This window comes from Polypterus senegalus, chromosome 10 (assembly GCF_016835505.1).
Source record: "Polypterus senegalus isolate Bchr_013 chromosome 10, ASM1683550v1, whole genome shotgun sequence".
NCBI lineage: Eukaryota > Metazoa > Chordata > Cladistia > Polypteriformes > Polypteridae > Polypterus > Polypterus senegalus.
This window is the reverse complement of record NC_053163.1, coordinates 121997450-122015877: the sequence shown is the minus strand read 5'-3', so window position 1 is coordinate 122015877 and position 18428 is coordinate 121997450. Positions and strand designations below refer to the sequence as shown.

General features: G+C 41.5%; 1 protein-coding gene across 1 annotated transcript in view; it reads left to right on the top strand.

The window, feature by feature from the left end:
- The first annotated feature begins 1077 nt into the window (after positions 1-1077).
- Positions 1078-18428, top strand: part of LOC120538224 (sodium- and chloride-dependent neutral and basic amino acid transporter B(0+)-like) — a 60099-nt gene continuing 42748 nt past the window's right edge. Inside the window, 3 exon segments of the mRNA XM_039767678.1 lie at positions 1078-1160; positions 9900-10062; positions 15412-15543. Of these exon segments, the coding sequence (XP_039623612.1) occupies positions 1092-1160; positions 9900-10062; positions 15412-15543 (364 nt within the window). The 5' untranslated portion in view covers positions 1078-1091.

Genomic DNA, 18428 nt, shown 5'->3' with positions numbered 1-18428 from the left:
CTCCCCAGTCGCTGGATCCATGGAGTGGCAATGCTATTCACCGCCCAACCCGTTAGCATTCCTAAACTGTTACACATTTTATAAGTTAGAAGACTTGTTTTATTTATCGTTATTAATAAAACTCAGATACTGAATACAGAATGTCACTACTTCTCCAATCTCTTATTACGTTTATATCCCAGCTTAAGTGGTTTGTGTGGGTTTTTTTTCGTTCACCGCGGTTTCGTGCTACGTCGACTGATCGGTGACTCTAAAGTGACCCATATGAGTAAGGATGAAGACCCCCACGGTAATGCAACGAACAGAGCTCCCTAACAGAGAGCTGATCAATTTTATCATTTCTTTCAGCGCACTGACTCGTAGTCTTTTCATGCAGCGCGATTCTTCCCATGCTTGACTTCGGTTTGCGGAGGCTCGATCGTTTCATAGAATAGAAGTAGGGATGTTGATCTGTCGATTGTTTCAACGAGCCGGGGAGCAAGATGGAAAGGTCCATTGATGTCAAGTGACCCTGTGCATGCACCCATAACACTCTCTCTCTCTGCGTGAGAGCGCGTGGGCCCCACGATTTGCCGGCCAGCAGAATCGACTGCGGCTTTTAGAAAGGTGGGTTCTGTCCCATCCAGTGCTTGTTCTTACCTTGCGTGTAATGCAGAGCGGCTCAATCGTATTCATGAAACGATCTAATCAGACTAATGACATACAAACTGAACATTAGTTCTGATTGATGGTTTCCATTGCTTTCGAAAGTAAATCCTATCATTAACACTTTCTCTAGTCCCTGAATGATGGCTTGTGTTATTTAACAGCTTATCATTATGGGTTTCTGTGTGTCTGACACAACATACTTGAAAAGAGAGTGAAAGAAAAATCAACCCCCCGAAAATCCCACTGTTAGGTAATTCTGCTTATCTTTCTTCAAGTACTGCCAATACAAGAAAGTGCTGTGAAAGGAGGAGGGGAGGTGGGGGGGTATTGGGGCCGACAGAGGGGTGTGGGTCCGTTATAAAGTAGGTAGCTGAGACCTGTAGAGCTCAGGTGATGAAGGAGCCGCGGAGCTCTGCTGGACAGAAGAAACGCCTCGAGTAAGAATGGTCAAAAACTTGGTGTCTAGAATGGAACTTCACTTTTCAAACCGTGCTGTAACGAGAAAAGAGAATGTAAGTGATATTTTCTTCTTCTTTTCCTTGTACCAGAAAAACAAGTGTAAATGTGCTTATTGCTTTAAAAGCAAAATAAATAAATAAACAACAGTATGCACAAGTCTGGGGCTATAATTTAAACGCCAATTCAATCATTTTGCAGGTAGTTTTAAGTTAATCAAACAATTGTTCATTTCTAACTCTACAGTACTGTGGGATGACAGCATTAGAATCCTAGAAAAAAAAGTCAGAGGAAGGAAGGATACTCCCAGAAGACACTGGTTCAAAGGTTTAGTTCCTACCTACAACCTTATGGGCTGCTCATACACTTTAATTGCTGTATATCTCTGGTGTATTTCATTATTTACCTTACACAGCAATATTGTGTGTAATACCTATTTAATGTGACAGTCCTTCGCTGCTTCTGCATCTGATTTCTTCCAGTTAAGCCAATTTTTCTTCCCACATCTCACAAACGTTCAGGCCAGGATGACTGCTGACACCAAGTTAGCCCCTTGTGAGTGTTAGTGGGTCCTGTGATGGTCCTGTCCAAGGCTGTTTTCCTGCCTTGCACCCAGTGTTGCTAGGATAGGCCTCAGTCACCTGTGGGTATAAAAATGCTATGTTTTTAGAGCTTTGGTAGATTAAGTGAGTCTTTTATAATTACAAGCTCCGTCAGACTTGTACTTTGCATTTCAGTGACGTTGCAGCTAAATCACTTTGTCTGCCCTATTGTGCTGTGAACATCTCGCAAATATTTGCCTTTTTAAATATCTGAATCTGATGAAAGATACTAAACTTAGTTCATTTAGCATTGCAACTTTTTACTTACTTTGTTTCTTCTGTATGAGGATGATTTGAACATATTGACAAAATATCCACATGTCAACTCTTTATTTTATATAATTTTCTCTATAGTCAGTTGATTATCTCTCTATTTTAAAAAAATCCTATGTGATGGAATGACTAAGAGACAATATGTGATCTTCACATTAAGATCACGACAGACAAATAAAAGACCCGAGAGAAACAAAAGAGAATGGCCAAGGAGCATGAAGCGGGGATACAGAACATGAGATTCTTGCAAGACATGCCCTACTTACAAGTAATATCAGAGCACGGCCATCAAAAAAATCAGTATTGTAAAGGCACGCAGCACACACAGATACAGGGGTTTCAGTGCATATAAAGGGTATAAAGGACAATACGTTATAAATGAAACGTCGACAACTAAAAGATCGCAATAGCGCAAACAAAAGGAAATGAATCATCAGGACCAGGTGTAATTGGAAAAAATAGCAGGACAAAGCAAGGTCAGAAATAAAAGGCAAAGAGCAGAAAACAAAGTCTTTTTGCATTCGCATCATTCAATGCACAAAATGTAGATTTTCACAATAATGGACCATACGCTATGAGAATCTGTGGTCCCGCAACAGTTAAACCAATGACAAGTTTAGTTTCAAAGAAAACACAATTTGGTCAGGTTTATATTTATGATCACAGAGAATTGATCACAACGCGAGCAGCAGAGACACGAAGTGGCAAAAAGGACAACGGCTGTATAGGTTTTACATAATTGAAGGGCAGTGCAACAGCAGCTAACCCCACACAAATGCAAGCGGCATTATACATCCTGCAAGAAAGAGATTTAACCACGCCCGGTGCCAGAAATAGAGGACAATTATTGTTTTTACAAAACATCACACGAGACAAGGCAGTGAGCCATCATTTAAAACATGTCCTCAGACATCTAACCTAACAGTTGTTGGATTGCTTTTGGCAGACAAGCGTCATGTGCTCCCAGCTCTTAAAACAACTACATGCGACAAGCAGAACAGGCAGCTCACCAGCAGCAAAAAGACAGCAGATGATCCGATGGCATATCCTTAGCGTGCGTTCAGCCACACCCCTTCACAACATGAGCAGCATTATATGACGGACAAGAAAGAGATGTAACCACGCACGGGGACGGAAATAAAGGACAAGTATTGTTTTTACAAGTTTTTAAAGTAAAAGTGAAAATAATGTATATGTAACAATTCCCATGAAAATAACAATCTCTTTAAATTGTATATCTGTTAAACCAAACACGGGGGTGGGTGAGTGAAGCAAGCAGGGAGCAGAGTCCCCTAGTTTTATATAATTTTCTTTATAGTCAGTTGAATGAAGTAAAGTATTGAGAAAATAAAGTCAGTAAAGGCTGGGAAAGTGGCCGTTGAGGTCTGTCCAGCACTAGAAAGGTCACTAAATGTAGAGTGTGTTGGGTGGAAGATTAGTGGAGTGAAATTATAATGGTCTTGGGGTCGCACAGATTCATGAATTTTGATATGTTTTACATCTCCAAGGGAACTCCAAAAATGGCTTTACTTTGTGATTTTTGTAGCATTCAACAGGATATCACTCGACACAGACTGAAGTGTCTTACCTTTTATGTTGTTGATCCCCAAATTCATGTCTGGGTACTCAATGAGATGCAAGTGCTTGTTATTTTTATATGTAAAGTAAAGTGTGGCACAACTGGAGCTTGACAGGACTATAAATTGACACAAATCATTATTCCTTTATGAGTAGACAATGGAAGAAGTGCTGTATATATACTGAGATACATATGGTGAACATTACTATATTTTTTCATCCTTATTTTATTGTTATGGTTATTCTGGATAGTCACAAATCTAAAAGTCTGTCAATATGCTATACACAAAAAAAAAAAAAAAATTTATTTTATGTTGTCTGTTTAAAGCGAACTGTGCAAAGCTGTTCGCATTACAAATTAAAGGGAATCAAGTAATACTTTAGATAATGCGTAAAGTTTGGGTAAATATGACAGATATGTCTCCATAAAAACAGAATTAACAGCAGATTGAAATTTAGATTAGCAGAGTTGCCACAAACTTCCAGGGATCGGAGCTCAGTTCTCATCCTAGTTCCTGACTGTGTGAAGTTTGCATGTTCCTGCCAAGTATGCAACAGGTTTCTGTGGGCATTTTGGGTCCTCCCACATCAGAACATAAAGTAAATATTCACTGGCAGTTCTAAGTGATTTAAATGAGATTGGTTGTATGTGCCTGACTGGTTCTTGTGGTGGAGACATATTGAGTGGTGGCCTGTCTTGTACCCAGTGCTCTCTAGAAATCCTGTGCACCCGCAATTCCTAGAAATTGATAAAGTGAGATCAGATGATAGACTGGTGTACATTGGGAATTGCAGAGGTGTTATTTTTCAAATGTAAGTGTCAGGGAGGTACAATATTCCAGAGGTGAATCACTTTTAATGCTTTTTGTGTTATTCACAACATTGTTTAGAAGTTAAGGGCAGTGGATTTTACACCACACAATGCTTGTTCAGTCACCATCACTATCTGTGTGACTGTAAAAGCACATCACTGAAAATTCTGTAAATAATATATGTATTTAAAAATTATGTTATCTGTTGGTAATTGTAAACCCCCATGGGATTGTGTCCAGTATAGAAAAATAATATATAAAAGAAATGGTACTGAACACAGTCATTTAATATAGTCTAATGATGTCCCTACATTTTCAATCTCTGGAAGTGTCTGACAAAGATTGGGCCCATAGTGATCTTTGTTCAGAAAGGATACCAGATACCTCTAGGTTATATAATATGTTCAATGAGCACACACTGAATGGTGCTTACATAGCAATAGTCTATAACATAAATCTAATGTTCTCAGTCAATAACAGCAACCAACTGGCCAATAACTTAAAAAAAGGGAAGGAGGTTTACATAGTTTGTAATGAAAATCAGGTGCACACAGTCTGCTCTGGGATTCAAAAGTTTTTAATCTATACTGGATGACAAATACTTAACAGCCCAATGCATGAATTAAAAGTTTCTACACAGTAAAATGAAACAAATACTTGTATTTAATTATGAGGTTCAAAAGTCTTTAGTCAACAATTATGAAATTTTATGGGTCTAATATGGGACAAAAAGCTTCAATTCTATAATAGAACCCAAATTATTTTAGTCTTATTTCAAATGAAATTTTGGAGTTAAGCATCATTTGTCCAGTAATAGTCATTTCTAACCCGCGTAGTCCTTAATAGAGTTCTATGCTGGAGCCTTTCCTAGCTAGTATGGGGTGCATAGGTAGGAACAAACCCTGGACCGGGCTCTAGTCCATTACAGGACTAACTCACAAACCCCATAAACATACTACAGCCAATTTAGGATAACCAGGATTGGCAGTTCACTTAACCTGCATGTCTTTGGACTGTGAGAAGAAACCTTCTCAAACACAGAGACAGCATACAAAGTTCATGGTGGGAAGACCAGGACACAAAGCCTCATCTCCTTTCTGTTCGGCAGCAGCACTACCTCTGTACCACCATGTCACTCCCATTTGTTCAATATATGGATTAATAGCTTCTAGTCTGTAATGGCAACAAAATACTTGCATTCTAGTAGTGAGGGGGGCATAAATGCCTTTAGTTTAACATGTAAATCAGTGGCTTCTATTCTATAATAGGAACTCTAAAAATCTCTAAATTAGGAAGTTTAATAGCCTCAAATTTACTTTGGAGTCTTTAATCTACAATGGGCACCTAACCTATTACAAATTCTGGATCACAACAAACAAAGTGGGGTTCAAGTTACATAGAGCCAGACATCATGTTCTGAATGTCTAAATAATCATCCATCCATCCATCCATCCATCCTTCCATCCATCCATCCATCCATCCTCTTCCGCTTATCCGAGGTCGGGTCGCGGGGGCAGCAGCTTGAGCAGAGAGGCCCAGACTTCCCTCTCCCCAGCCACTTCTTCTAGCTCTTCCGGGAGAATCCCAAGGTGTTCCCAGGCCAGGTGGGAGACATAGTCCCTCCAGCGTGTCCTGGGTCTTCCTCGGGGCCTCCTACCGGTTGGACGTTTTACCCAGAGGGGACTGGGCAGTCTAATGGTCTGGAATCCCTAAAAAGTTTATTTTTTTCTCCAGCCGTCTGGAGTTTTTTTTTCTGTCCACCCTGGCCATTGGACCTTACTCTTATTCTATGTTAATTAATGTTGACTTATTTTAATTTCTTATCTTGTCTTTTATTTTTCTATTCTTCATTATGTAAAGCACTTTGAGCTACTTTTTGTATGAAAATCTGCTATGTAAATAAATGTTGTTGTTGTTCACGTGCCCGGAACTCCGCACGAGGAAGGCGTCCAGGAAGCATCCTGATCAGATGTCCGAGCCACCTCATCTGACTCCTCTCGATGCGGAGGAGTAGCGGCTCTACTCTGAGCCCCTCCCGGATGACTGAGCTTCTCACCCTATCTTTAAGGGAAAGTCCAGACACCCTGCGGAGGAAACTCATTTCAGCCGCTTGTATTCGAGATCTCGTTCTTTCGGTCACTACCCATAGCTCATGACCATAGGTGAGGGTAGAAACGTAGATCGACTGGTAAATTGAGAGCTTTGCCTTATGACTCAGCTCCTTTTTCACCACTACAGATCGACGGAGAGCCCGCATCACTGCGGATGCCGCACTGATCCGCCTGTCGATCTCACGCTCCATTCTTCCCTCACTCGTCAACAAGACCCCGACATACTTGAACTGCTCCACTTGGGGCAGGATCTGTTCCCCAACCCTGAGAGAGCACTCCACCCTTTTCCGGCTGAGGGCCATGGTCTCGGATTTGGAGGTGCTGATTCCCATCCCAGCCGCTTCACACTCAGCTGCGAACCGATTCAGAGAGAGCTGAAAATCACGGCCTGATGAAGCAAACAGGACAACCTCATCTGCAAAAAGCAGTGACCCAATCCTGATTCCACCAAACTGGACCCCTTCAACACCCTGGCTGCGCCTAGAAATTCTGTCCATAAAAGTTATGAACAGAATCGATGACAAAGGGCAGCCCTGGCGGATTCCAACTCTCACTGGAAACGGGCTCGACTTACTGCCGGCAATGTGGACCAAGCTCTGACACTGGTCGTGCAGGGACCGAATACTCCCCCCATACTCCCGAACCCCACAGGATTCCCGAGGGACACAGTTGAATGCTTTTTCCAAGTCCACAAAACACATGTAGACTGTTTGGGCAAACTCCCATACACCCTCCAGGATTCTGCTAAGGGTGTAGAGCTGGTCCACTGTTCCGCGACCAGGACGAAAACCACACTGTTCTTCCTGAATCCGAGGTTCGACTATCCGACGGACCCTCCTCTAAAGAACCCCCAAATTGACTTTTCCAGGGAGGCTGAGGAGTGTGATCCCTCTGTAGTTGGAACACACTCTCCGGTCCCCCTTTTGTACTGTCCCCGATGTCCATCCCCACCATATACAATGTTGACACTGCACTGCTTCCCCTCCTGAGGAGTTTTTGACCACCTCGGGACCTCGGTGGACTAGAATCTCCTTGAAGCTGTCTTCAAAGTCATTCTCCGTGGCCTCCCCAAACTCCTCCCATGCCCGAGTTTTTGCCTCAGCATCCACTCAAGCCACATTCCGCTTGGCCTGTTGGTACCTATTAGCTGCCTCCAGAGTCCCACAGGACAAAAGGGTCCGGCAGGACTCCTTCTTCAGCTTGACAGCATCCCTCACCGATGGTATCCACCAACGGGTTCGGGGATTGCCGCCATGACAGGCACCGACCACCTTACGGCCACAGCTCTGGTTAGCCGCCTCAACAATAGAGGAACAGAACATGGCCTCTGGACGTGGTCAAAGTTCTGCTGGAGGTTGGAGTTGAAGGTACTTCTGACAGGGGATTCTGCCAGACGTTCCCAGCAGACCCTTACAACATGTTTGGGCCTACCAGGCCTAACTGGCATCCTCCCCCACCATCAAAGCCAACTCACCACCAGGTGGTGATCAGTTGACAGCTCCGCCCCTCTCTTCACCTGAGTGTCCAAGACATGTTGCCACAAGTCCGACGACACAACCACAAAGTCAATCATCGAACTGAGGCCTAGGGTGTCCTGGTGCTAAGTGCACATATGAACAACCCTATGCTTGAACATGGTGTTCATTATGGACAGTCCGTGATGAGCACAGCAGTTCAATAAGAAAACACCGCTCGGGTTCAGATCGGGGGGGCCATTCCTCCCAATCATGCCCTTCCAGGTCTCACTGTCATTGCCCACGTGAGCATTGAAGTCTCCCAGCAGAACGAGGGAATCTCCAGAATGTATGACGTCTAGCACCCCCTCCAGGGACTCCAAAAAGGGTGAATACTCCAAATTGCTGTTCGGTGCATACGCACAAACAACAGTCATGACCCGTCCCACCACCCGAAGGCAGAAGTAGGCCACCCTCTCGTCCACCGGGGTAAACCCCAATGTACAGGCTCCAAGCTGGGGGGGCAATAAGTATGCCCAAACCCGCTCGCCGCCTCTCACTGGTGGCAACTCCAGAGTGGTAGAGAGTCCAGCCCCTCTCAAAGAGATTGGTTCCAGAGTCCAAGCTGTGCGTCGAGGTGAGCCCGACTATATCTAGCCAGAACCTCTCGACCTCGCGCACTAGCTCAGGCTCCTTCCACTTCAGAGAGGTGACATTCCACATCCCAAGAGCCAGCTTCTGTAGCCGAAGAGCCAGCTTCTGTAGCCCCCCCTTCGGCCAACACTCAAGTCACACTACACCCAGCCTCCTTGGCCCATACCATAGGTGGTGAGGCCATGAGAAGGGGGACCCACATTGCCTCTTAGGGCTGTGCCCGGCCGAGCCCCATGGGTGCAGGCACGGCCACCAGGCGCTCGCCATCAAGCCCCACCTCCAGTCCTGGCTCCAGAGGGGGGCCCCGGTGACCCGCGTCCTGGCAAGGGAAAATGCCGTCCAAATTTTTTATTCATCATAGAAGGTCTGTTGAACTGCTCTTTGTCTCATCCCTCACCTAGAACCAGTTTGCCTTGGGTGACCCTACCAGGGGCATAAAGCCATGGACAACAGAGCTCCTAGGATCATTGGGATACGCAAACTTCTCAACCACGATAAGGTGGCAGTTCGAGGAGGATTAAATAATCATTTTTCAAATGATATTAAAACAAATCAGCCATTGAAATTAGTGAGCAGCAGCCAAAACCTCCATGACAAAGCTAAGTCTTACCTGTGAGCCTCCAGTTCTATTTTTTTTTCCTCCATCACTACATTCAACTGGCAGCTTTACTCTGCATGAATTGTCTTCCAAAAACCATCTCAGAATGATCAAATGACCAAAAGAAATGTGTGACGCTATTACTGCAGTCACTACCTCATTAGTTAGCTCTTCCTTAATTATACTGTAAATGCAAAGTTTGTGCTCTTTAAGGAATTAAGAGCTATGACTTCTTTCAAGGCATCTTATTACTGACAACCACTTTGTATAAGAGGCAAAAATCTAACATTACATTCCTCTAAATGCTTCCTCCATGTGCCTTCCAAAGTAGCAAAAAGTGCAATTCATTTAGCATGGTGTGTAAATTTGAAAAATGCAATCTTTTTAAGCACATCTTTGATAGCTCAATGGTATATCATGTAATGGAAATGGAGGGATTCCTTCACCTGGGCCATTGACTTAGCTTGCATATTAATAAGCTTAAAAACATGTGAATCTGTTTAGGTCTTTTAAAATTTAGACATTCTGAATTCTTAGTCAAATATGACAATGGCAATTATCACTTAATTTCATCTGTCTCTGATTAGAGTAATATTTGCTCTTAAGTAATTTGTTAAAAGTCTATATGTCTTACAGTCACACTATAGCTCTTGTTTCATTCTCTCTTTATTGAACATAATTTTGCAAAAATGTAAAACTTATTTCTTCTCAAGGACAAGACTGATGTTCAGAACAGTCATGTTGGAACAACTGACGAAAACTTGGATCGAGGAAACTGGTCAAGTAAAACTGATTACTTGCTTTCGTTGATTGGCTATGCAGTGGGGCTAGGAAATATTTGGCGATTCCCCTACCTTGCCTACAAGAACGGAGGAGGTAATGATATTGTTAAATTTAATTGTTTAATTATTTAACATTTGAACATCATTGAAATACATAAGCAGAAGCAGGTAATTTTAACAATATTTTACAAAATAAGCAATTGACCATACATTGTTTGGATCATGGCAGGCATTTGGTATGCTGGTAGAGGTCTGAAAGCTTCTGAACTTAAGAGGTGGCTTATAATCATTTAATATGTGCAGAACAATATCCAAAAAACAAAATACTGGAAATGTTGCTAAACTATGTATGTCGTACACAACTTTGGGACCACATCTTTTAGTAAAATGACTGACCCCTAAGTTTATTGGAACAGCTTAGCTATTAGCTAAACAAATGGGCTTGACATAATGAATGGACTCTTCTCATTTGTTAAATTTCTTATGTTCGCTTCGGTGTGCATAGTGGAGCTCATGAACATGGAAACAATTCATGGTAGCACATTAATTATTGGTTTGGGCAGAAAACATATAGTTCCTTTTCTGGCAAAGGTGTGCTCATGAATCAGCCAAGGTTTGACAATTGATAGTTCATATATGAACTCCCCATACCCTTTCCTACCTGTCAGATCTGTCAAAAGGTGCCACATTGGAAGGTGTAGCTTGTGTAGGTTGTGAACGCTGGCCCCAGCACAGACAGACGGATGACATATTTTGCACCACACACTGTTTATTTTTCACTATATTTACAAGTTATAAGTTGTGCACTCCGCCCCCAGTGCCTTCAGCACCGAATCTCCCAAAAGTCCAGGGCCCACAGTCACTGTGCCTTTCCTCTGGCCGCCTCCTGTCCTCTCTCCAGCTCCGTCTTCTTCCTCCCGACTTCCACCAAATGACTGGAGGGGCGGCCCCTTAAATAATGCCCCGGATGAGCCCCAGGTGTTTCCGGCCTCTTCTCTTTAGCCACACCCCAGCGTGGCGGAAGTGTCGGCTGCTTTCCTGGCGGCTCTCCGGGCGCCACCCAAAGTCTTCCCAGGAAAATTAGAGGTGTAGACTGTGCCCCAAAGTTGCCTCTATACTTGCTTGCCAGTTGCCAGATTTCAAGCACTTCTCATATTTCTATCATATTTCAAATATAAATAAAAAATAACAGGAAAATTAGTAGTGTATCACTGTATATAATAATCTATATATATAATTCACTAAGGCAAGACAACCATGGAAAGCTGGAAGGGGCGTGGACTCACTGAGCCGCCGACAAGTAAGACAACTATGGCGCACGCAGAAGGAGCCACACCCACCAACTCCTGGCACCTCCGAGCCACGTTGACTGTTCATAGAGGCATGTTTCTCGCGGAGATGAATCGCCATATGCAGCGTGTTAAACGGTTTGTGAGGGGTATCCCATGGGATCCTCAAAACAATCCTTTACAACTGAGGTTAAAACACAATGAAGTAAGCAGTCTTTAAAAACCGAGTTTTCGGTTATGACGCACAACCGCGTACACCATAGCAAGCTGTTTTACTGTGTTGGTTCGTTCCGTGCATTGTTATAATGTTGCTTTTCTTGCTGATTTATTACATTACCAATATTTCAAATGTTAATTTTCTCCCTGTGCTTAAAAATCATTAAAAACCAGCCTAATTATGCAGCGTATGGTACGCCGGGGGTTGGCTAGTTCTTTATATTTATATAGCACTTTTCTCACTACTCAAAGCACTTTATACATGGACAGAGGGGAACCACTTCAACCATCACCAATGTGTTATACCCACATGGATGATGCAACAGTATCCATAGTTGTGCCAGTATGCTCATAACAAATTATCAATTAGGTTGTGAAGTGCTGAGGGACAGAGAGCTGATTAGAGACAGAAGATAATTAGGAGGCCAGAATGGACGAAGGCCATAATGGGCAATTTAGCCAAGACATTTGAATACACCCTACTCTTTTGAAAGATGCTTGGGGATCTTTAATGACCACAAGTCAGAACCTTGGGTTTTATGTCTTTTCTGAAGGATGCAGCATATTGTCAGCACAGTATCGTTGTCTCTGAACTGGGGTTGGGGCATTGGAATCCACACATAGACCACAGAGTAAGTGCCCCCTGTTGGCCTCACCAACACCTCTTCCAGCAACAACCAAAGCTTTACCTAAATGGTCTCCCATCCAGCTGGCTGGTCGCAAACATGCATAGCTTCAGGTGGATGACCTGTTCTGAAGCTCAGGTGGTATGGCTAATTGATCCTTTATGCTTAACATTAATAACATTAATTTAATTATGCAAATCTGAGATACATTACAGAGGAAGATTCTGAAGAATAGTATTCATCAAGTAATGATGTACCTACAATGGTTTTTGAGAAACGTAATTGGTGGTCTCGTGCTTCCAAGCCAATAAAAATAATCATCATATAGCAGACTATTATTCTTATCACAAAAAAGCAAAATATCATGCCACTAATCCAGATGTTCAAGCTTAAGTCAGATGGCACCTGGTTTTTAATCTGGAATCAATGATGTGCACTTTTCCCACAAACTTGGTGATTATGTGCAAAACACATTTTGACAGAAAAGAAAAATATAACAAAACAATGTAATTAAGTATGAGAGAGAAATTAGACTTCCTCAGCTATGCTCAGTTTGGAATTTTGAATAAGGAGCTGCACTGAGAGCAAAACATAGACACTTTCACAACCAAGTAATTGTTTATTTGCATTATAAATATAACACAGTATAAGTTGGAAAAATGCAGGCAATGAAGCACCACAGCCCTGGAGTTTTAGTGCTCTGAGGTGGCAGAACCAAAGACCAGAGGGACATGGTCTAACATCCCATTACCACAATGTAAAATATACCATAATATGATATAACAATCTTGTTTCAAACTCAAGTAACCAAACTCTGGGTCATGTGGCAGCAGCAGGCAAAAGGCATTAACCAGCCTTGGATAGGGCTTCTGTTAGTTATAGGGTCAACACACTTGCACATTGGGCACACATGGCCACTTTGAAAGTCTCCTAATAAACCTAAAATGTACAAAATGTGAAAGGAAATGTGCAGACTTCATATGGATAAGGACCAGGTGCAGGATTTGAACTCAGGATTCTAGGACCATGATGCAACAATGCTAGCAGCTGCCACTCTGCAATCAAATGCTTTGTTATACAATAGGATTAAATGATTTACCGTATATGCAGTTAACTCATTTAAAACCCACCTTGTGCTTCAGTTTTACTAACTCATCCAACAGCTATTTAAAATCAATATAGGCTTTGTGAAATGAAAAGCAGAAAATCCACCTACTTTGCAGTGTGTGGCATTAATTACTGAAAAGACTAACACTGCCTGGAGTCTTTTGAAACCTAAAACTATTCTGTCCCAGGGAAATGGGAAACTGGTGTTCCTAAACTACTGCACAGCGAACCAAGACAGTGCAAGTGTGCGATAGCATAATAAGGGCCTTGTGAGGAGGTAAGGAATATCTTAAAGGTCAGGTAACCAAAACAGACTATATTGTGCATCCTTAGGTCAATATTCTCTGTGAAGCCAAGCTGCATTATATATATTTTTTATTCTTGTTTGATGGTCTGAGTTTTTTAAATGCTTACAAGAGACATTTGACTGCCACAGACGTTTTTGACTCCATTGCCATTCAGTGCAATCGAAAGCAAAGAAGATCCGTTGTGTGCTAAAGTATAATAATTGCATAATGCCAATAAATGTCCAGAAATAAGTTGCATTAATAAGTAATCAGTGGAGTCCTGCACACATAATAAAGTAAACAACATTTGCAAATATTTTACATCGAATTTCCATTATTGTAACTATGTATGGGCAGCAGGTACTCTTGATGTCTAATAGCCTGGGCTCACGTTTTGATTGGTAGTTGGGGTGCCAATAATACGCTTGTTCTCTCCATGGCCAGGTTCCCCAAACTTTCTCTTTTTTCTCTTACAGTTCAAAGACATGTAGGAAAGATGCACTTGAGACTGTGATTTGCTCATGTGTGTGAAGATATGCATTTCTAAAAATGAATGGTAAAAGCTCTTACATTTTGGCCTTGGTCACCATGATGAGTATTCATTTCCCGAGTGTAAATTTACCTTACCTTCTTGGTGACTATGTTGTTCACTTTACCATATTTGTTTCCATAGAAAGTGAATTTGTTCCATCAGTGCTGTTATGTATTAACAATGGATGCTGGAGTTGAATGAATCATAGAATTGCTAGTCGATTATGATTATGTTCATTACACATCTAGCTCTCTTCTGTGATAACAGTGCAGTTTTATAATTTTAATTAACTATTTACTTAACCTAGCCACAAGGGGAGAAAACCAGCCCAACCTGATGCCAGTCACAAGACTTGGTAATTAGGGAGGTTTAATGTCAGGAAGGTCCTCTGGCTGTAAAATGTAATCAAAATTTTAATGGTTGATTTTCAGAAAAAAATAAAGTGTACCCCACCGGTGACACACACTTTTGCATTTGTGTAATTACCTTCCGTAGTGTGTCCCCTTGGCTATCTTCATGTGCCTGCACCTCATTGGCACTGATACCTCTTGTCTTGTTATTAGGGGTCCTATTCTCTGGTGATCTCATATTCCCTGGTAGCATGTTAGTAGTCTGTTTTGACTTTGATGTTCTGTTGTCCATATCACATATATCATGTGAAATTTTTATATGTATGTATCACATTTACCAAGAAATAAATTGTCACGTGCAAAGCACTGCATAATTATACATGCTTACCATCCATTATGTGAACCTAATTCATTCATTGCTGAGCTGTGAAGAACCAGAGCATATTCCAGTGTATCCTCCAGTATAGCATACCAGGCAGGAGCAAATGCTGAACAGAACTTCAGTCAATCCACACAAGAGAACATAAAGACTCGGTATAGACAGTGGTGGACCAAGATTGTCACCAGCACAATCTAAATTAAGAAAGCTTAACACATTACTGTTCAGTTTTTTTACCATAATTAATATACTTATGCTTTCTTACAGTTTGCAAAAGAGAGAAAAACAGAAACATGGCACTTAAAAACCCATCATTAAATTACAGTAATACAGATTAGTAGTATTTTATCCAGTCATCCATTTTTCTAATCCTTCTTTTCCTAATAGGAGAGCAGGAAACTTGCCCCACATGCCAATGTTTTCCAGATTAGTAGACCATGGAAGTAACTTGGAAACTCAAAGAAATGGAAGTTGTATCAGCCCAGAAGTCAAAGTGCTGCTTGTCCTCAACAGTATCAACTGACTTGTTACACAGAATGTGATTTCTGAAGGCCTATCTTTTAGAAGATCACTTGTAGTAAATTTTTACAGCTTTGAGTATTTTAATGATTTGATGCAAGGTCTTAGTCTAACATAAAAATGTGTATTATTTTGTAGGTGCATTTCTGATTCCATACACCATAATGCTGGCCTTTGCTGGCCTCCCCCTCTTCTTTCTGGAATGTTCCTTTGGGCAGTTTGCAAGCCTTGGTCCTGTTTCTGTGTGGAAGGCTGTCCCAATCATGCAAGGTCAGTATAAACTGCATTGGTTTTAAAAAATGGCTTTTAATATTTCCATTAAATGTTGATTTTAAACCCTAGCTTTGGGGCATTAGTACTGGGGTTTGTGTTTATTTCCTTCTAATGCACCAGCAGTTTGCTCTTTAATTGTATTTTAACCAAAATGAAGGGTAAAGCATGTTTTTGTTGCCTGGAGCATTGCTACTCAAGCTGGTCTCAAATGTATCTAGCACTTTCTATGTTGGAACCCTTAAGCATGGAAAAAATTAAATTAAAACAGTAATTCTTTTAAGATATGCTTTGTTGATAGACGCTGCTTAGTGGCATGCAAATTTTGGGCACCATTGCTTAAAACATCTGTTACTGTGAATAGTTAAGTGAGCAGAAGATGAACTGATCACCAAAAGGTATAAAGTTAAAGATGACGCATTTCTTTAATATTTTAAGCAAGATTACATTTTATTTCCATCGTTAACAGGTACAAAATACCAAAAAAATTAAATGGGCCTGAAGCAAAATTTTGGGCACCCAGCATGGTCAGTACTTAGTAACACTCCCTTTTGGCAAGTATTACAGCTTGTAAACACTTTTTGTAGCCGGCTAAGAGTCTTTTACTTGGGGTATTTTCACCCATTTGTCCTTGCAAAAGGCTTCTAATTCTGCAAGATTCTTGGGTCATCTTGCATGCACTGCTCTTTAGAGATCTATCCACGGATTTTCAGTGATGTGTAAGTCAGGGGATTGTGAGTCCATGGCAAAACCATCAGATTGTGCCTCTTGAGGTATTTCCTTGTAGATTTTAAGGTGCGTTTCAGATTATTATCTTGTTGTAAGACCCTTTTTCATTTTAACTTAAACTATTTTACATATGGTGTGGTGTTTGCTTCCAAAATGTGCTGGTATTTATTTAAATCCATTCTTCCCTCTACCAATCACATGTTCTCTGTGCCACAGGCTGCAACACAAGCCCCAAGTATAATTGATCACCCCCATGCGTAATACTTGAAGAGATGTTCTTTTTCTGGAATTCAGCACCCTTTTTTCTCCTAACATATCTTTGCACATTGTGGCCAAAAAGTTCTGTTTGACTGCATCAGTCCATAGGACTTCTTTCCAAAATGCACCCAACTTGCTTAGATGTTCATTTGCAAACTTCAGGGGCTGAATTCTGTGGCTTGGACACAGGAAAGGACTCTACCATGAAGGTCATACTTGTTCAAGTGTCACTGTTATAGAACAGTGCCCCACCACTACAGAGTCTGCTAAATCTTCCTGAATGTGTTTTGCAGTAAAACAGGGTTTTTATTTGCCTAAATCAATGAGCAGTTCTTTCAGAAAGTGTTCTTGGTTTACCAGAGCTTAACTTGACCTCCACCGTTCTGTTACTATTAATGTTTCTTAATAACATTATGAACTGAGGAAACGGCTATCTTCCTGTAGCCTTCTCCTGCTTTCTGAGCATCAAGTATTTTATTTTACAGAGTCCTAGGTAGCTGCTTAGAGGAGCCCAAGGCTGTTGAATGTTGGATCAAGGTTTAAGGGGTCAGAGAATTTATACAACTTTGCAGTATGCATCACCAGGGGTTTCCTAACGATGACTGTGAATGAGCCATTGCCCTAATAAACTAATGAAGGTCTGAGATCTTGGAAAAAGCTATCTGAGACTTCATATATCTTGGGGTGCCCAAAATTGTGCATGGTGCTCCTTTCATTGTACACTTTACAATTGCACAAAACAAAAACAATACACTAATCTTGCATAAAATGATGAAAAGAAATGTGTCATCTTTAGTTTATGCCTTTTGGTGATCAGTTCATGTTCTGCTCACTTAACTGTTCACAGTAGCAAACATTTTAAACAGGAGTGCCCAAACATGTGCATGCCACAGTATACCATTATGTCTAAGTGAATTACAGTAGCTTACATGGTGTAGACACATGAACAAACCAAGGAGACGTTTTCTACCTGCACTGAACTAATCCAAACAACAGGAACAAAGAAAACCAACGTGAGCAATGCAGCCAGTTAAATGAAATGATCAATCATTGACATGTAACTTAACCTGCTGAGGGTGCCAGAAGCAACACACCAAATGGACAGACCAGGCTATCCCATCCACTAACCTCTAGTTGGAGAATTCCCAGATGCTCCCCAGGTAATTTCAGATTAAACCCTCTGTAATCTAGATTAAGTAGTTCCATGCCACCTCGGTTTTACTTGATTAAAGAAAGTCAAGACTCAAACGGGTTACTGAAAGCAATGCACGTTTCTTATTACTCAATCCAACAGCCCCACAAAATCACCCATCACTTTCTGTATGTCCTGTCCGAAAGCATCATGGAAACTGTAGTGCTTATCATATAATTATATACAATTATATATACACACACACACATCTCACCATATCGCCCCCTTTTGAGAAATACCCTTGTAGCTTAATATACTGTACTAGCAAATCTATGCTAATAAAAGGCAAAGCCCTCACTGACTGTCTGACTCACTAACTGACTGACTGACTCACTGACTCATCACTAATTCTCCAACTTCCCGTGTAGGTAGAAGGCTGAAATTTGGCAGGCTCATTCCTTACAGCTTCCTTACAAAAGTTGGGCAGGTTTCATTTCGAAATTCTACGCATAATGGTCATAACTAGAAGCTATTTTCTCCATTTACTGTAATGGAGTTGAGCTCGAAAGCCGTAGGGGGCGGAGTTTCGTGTGACATCATCACGCCTCTCACGTAATCATGCATTACGTAGAAAACCAGGAAGAGCTACAAAAAGCGCTGAAGAAAACATGCATTATATAATTAAGAAGGCAGCGAAACAATTAGAAGTGAGCGAGTGACATAAAACCATATTCAGTGGCTCACGTGAACTGGCGCGTGTGCAGAC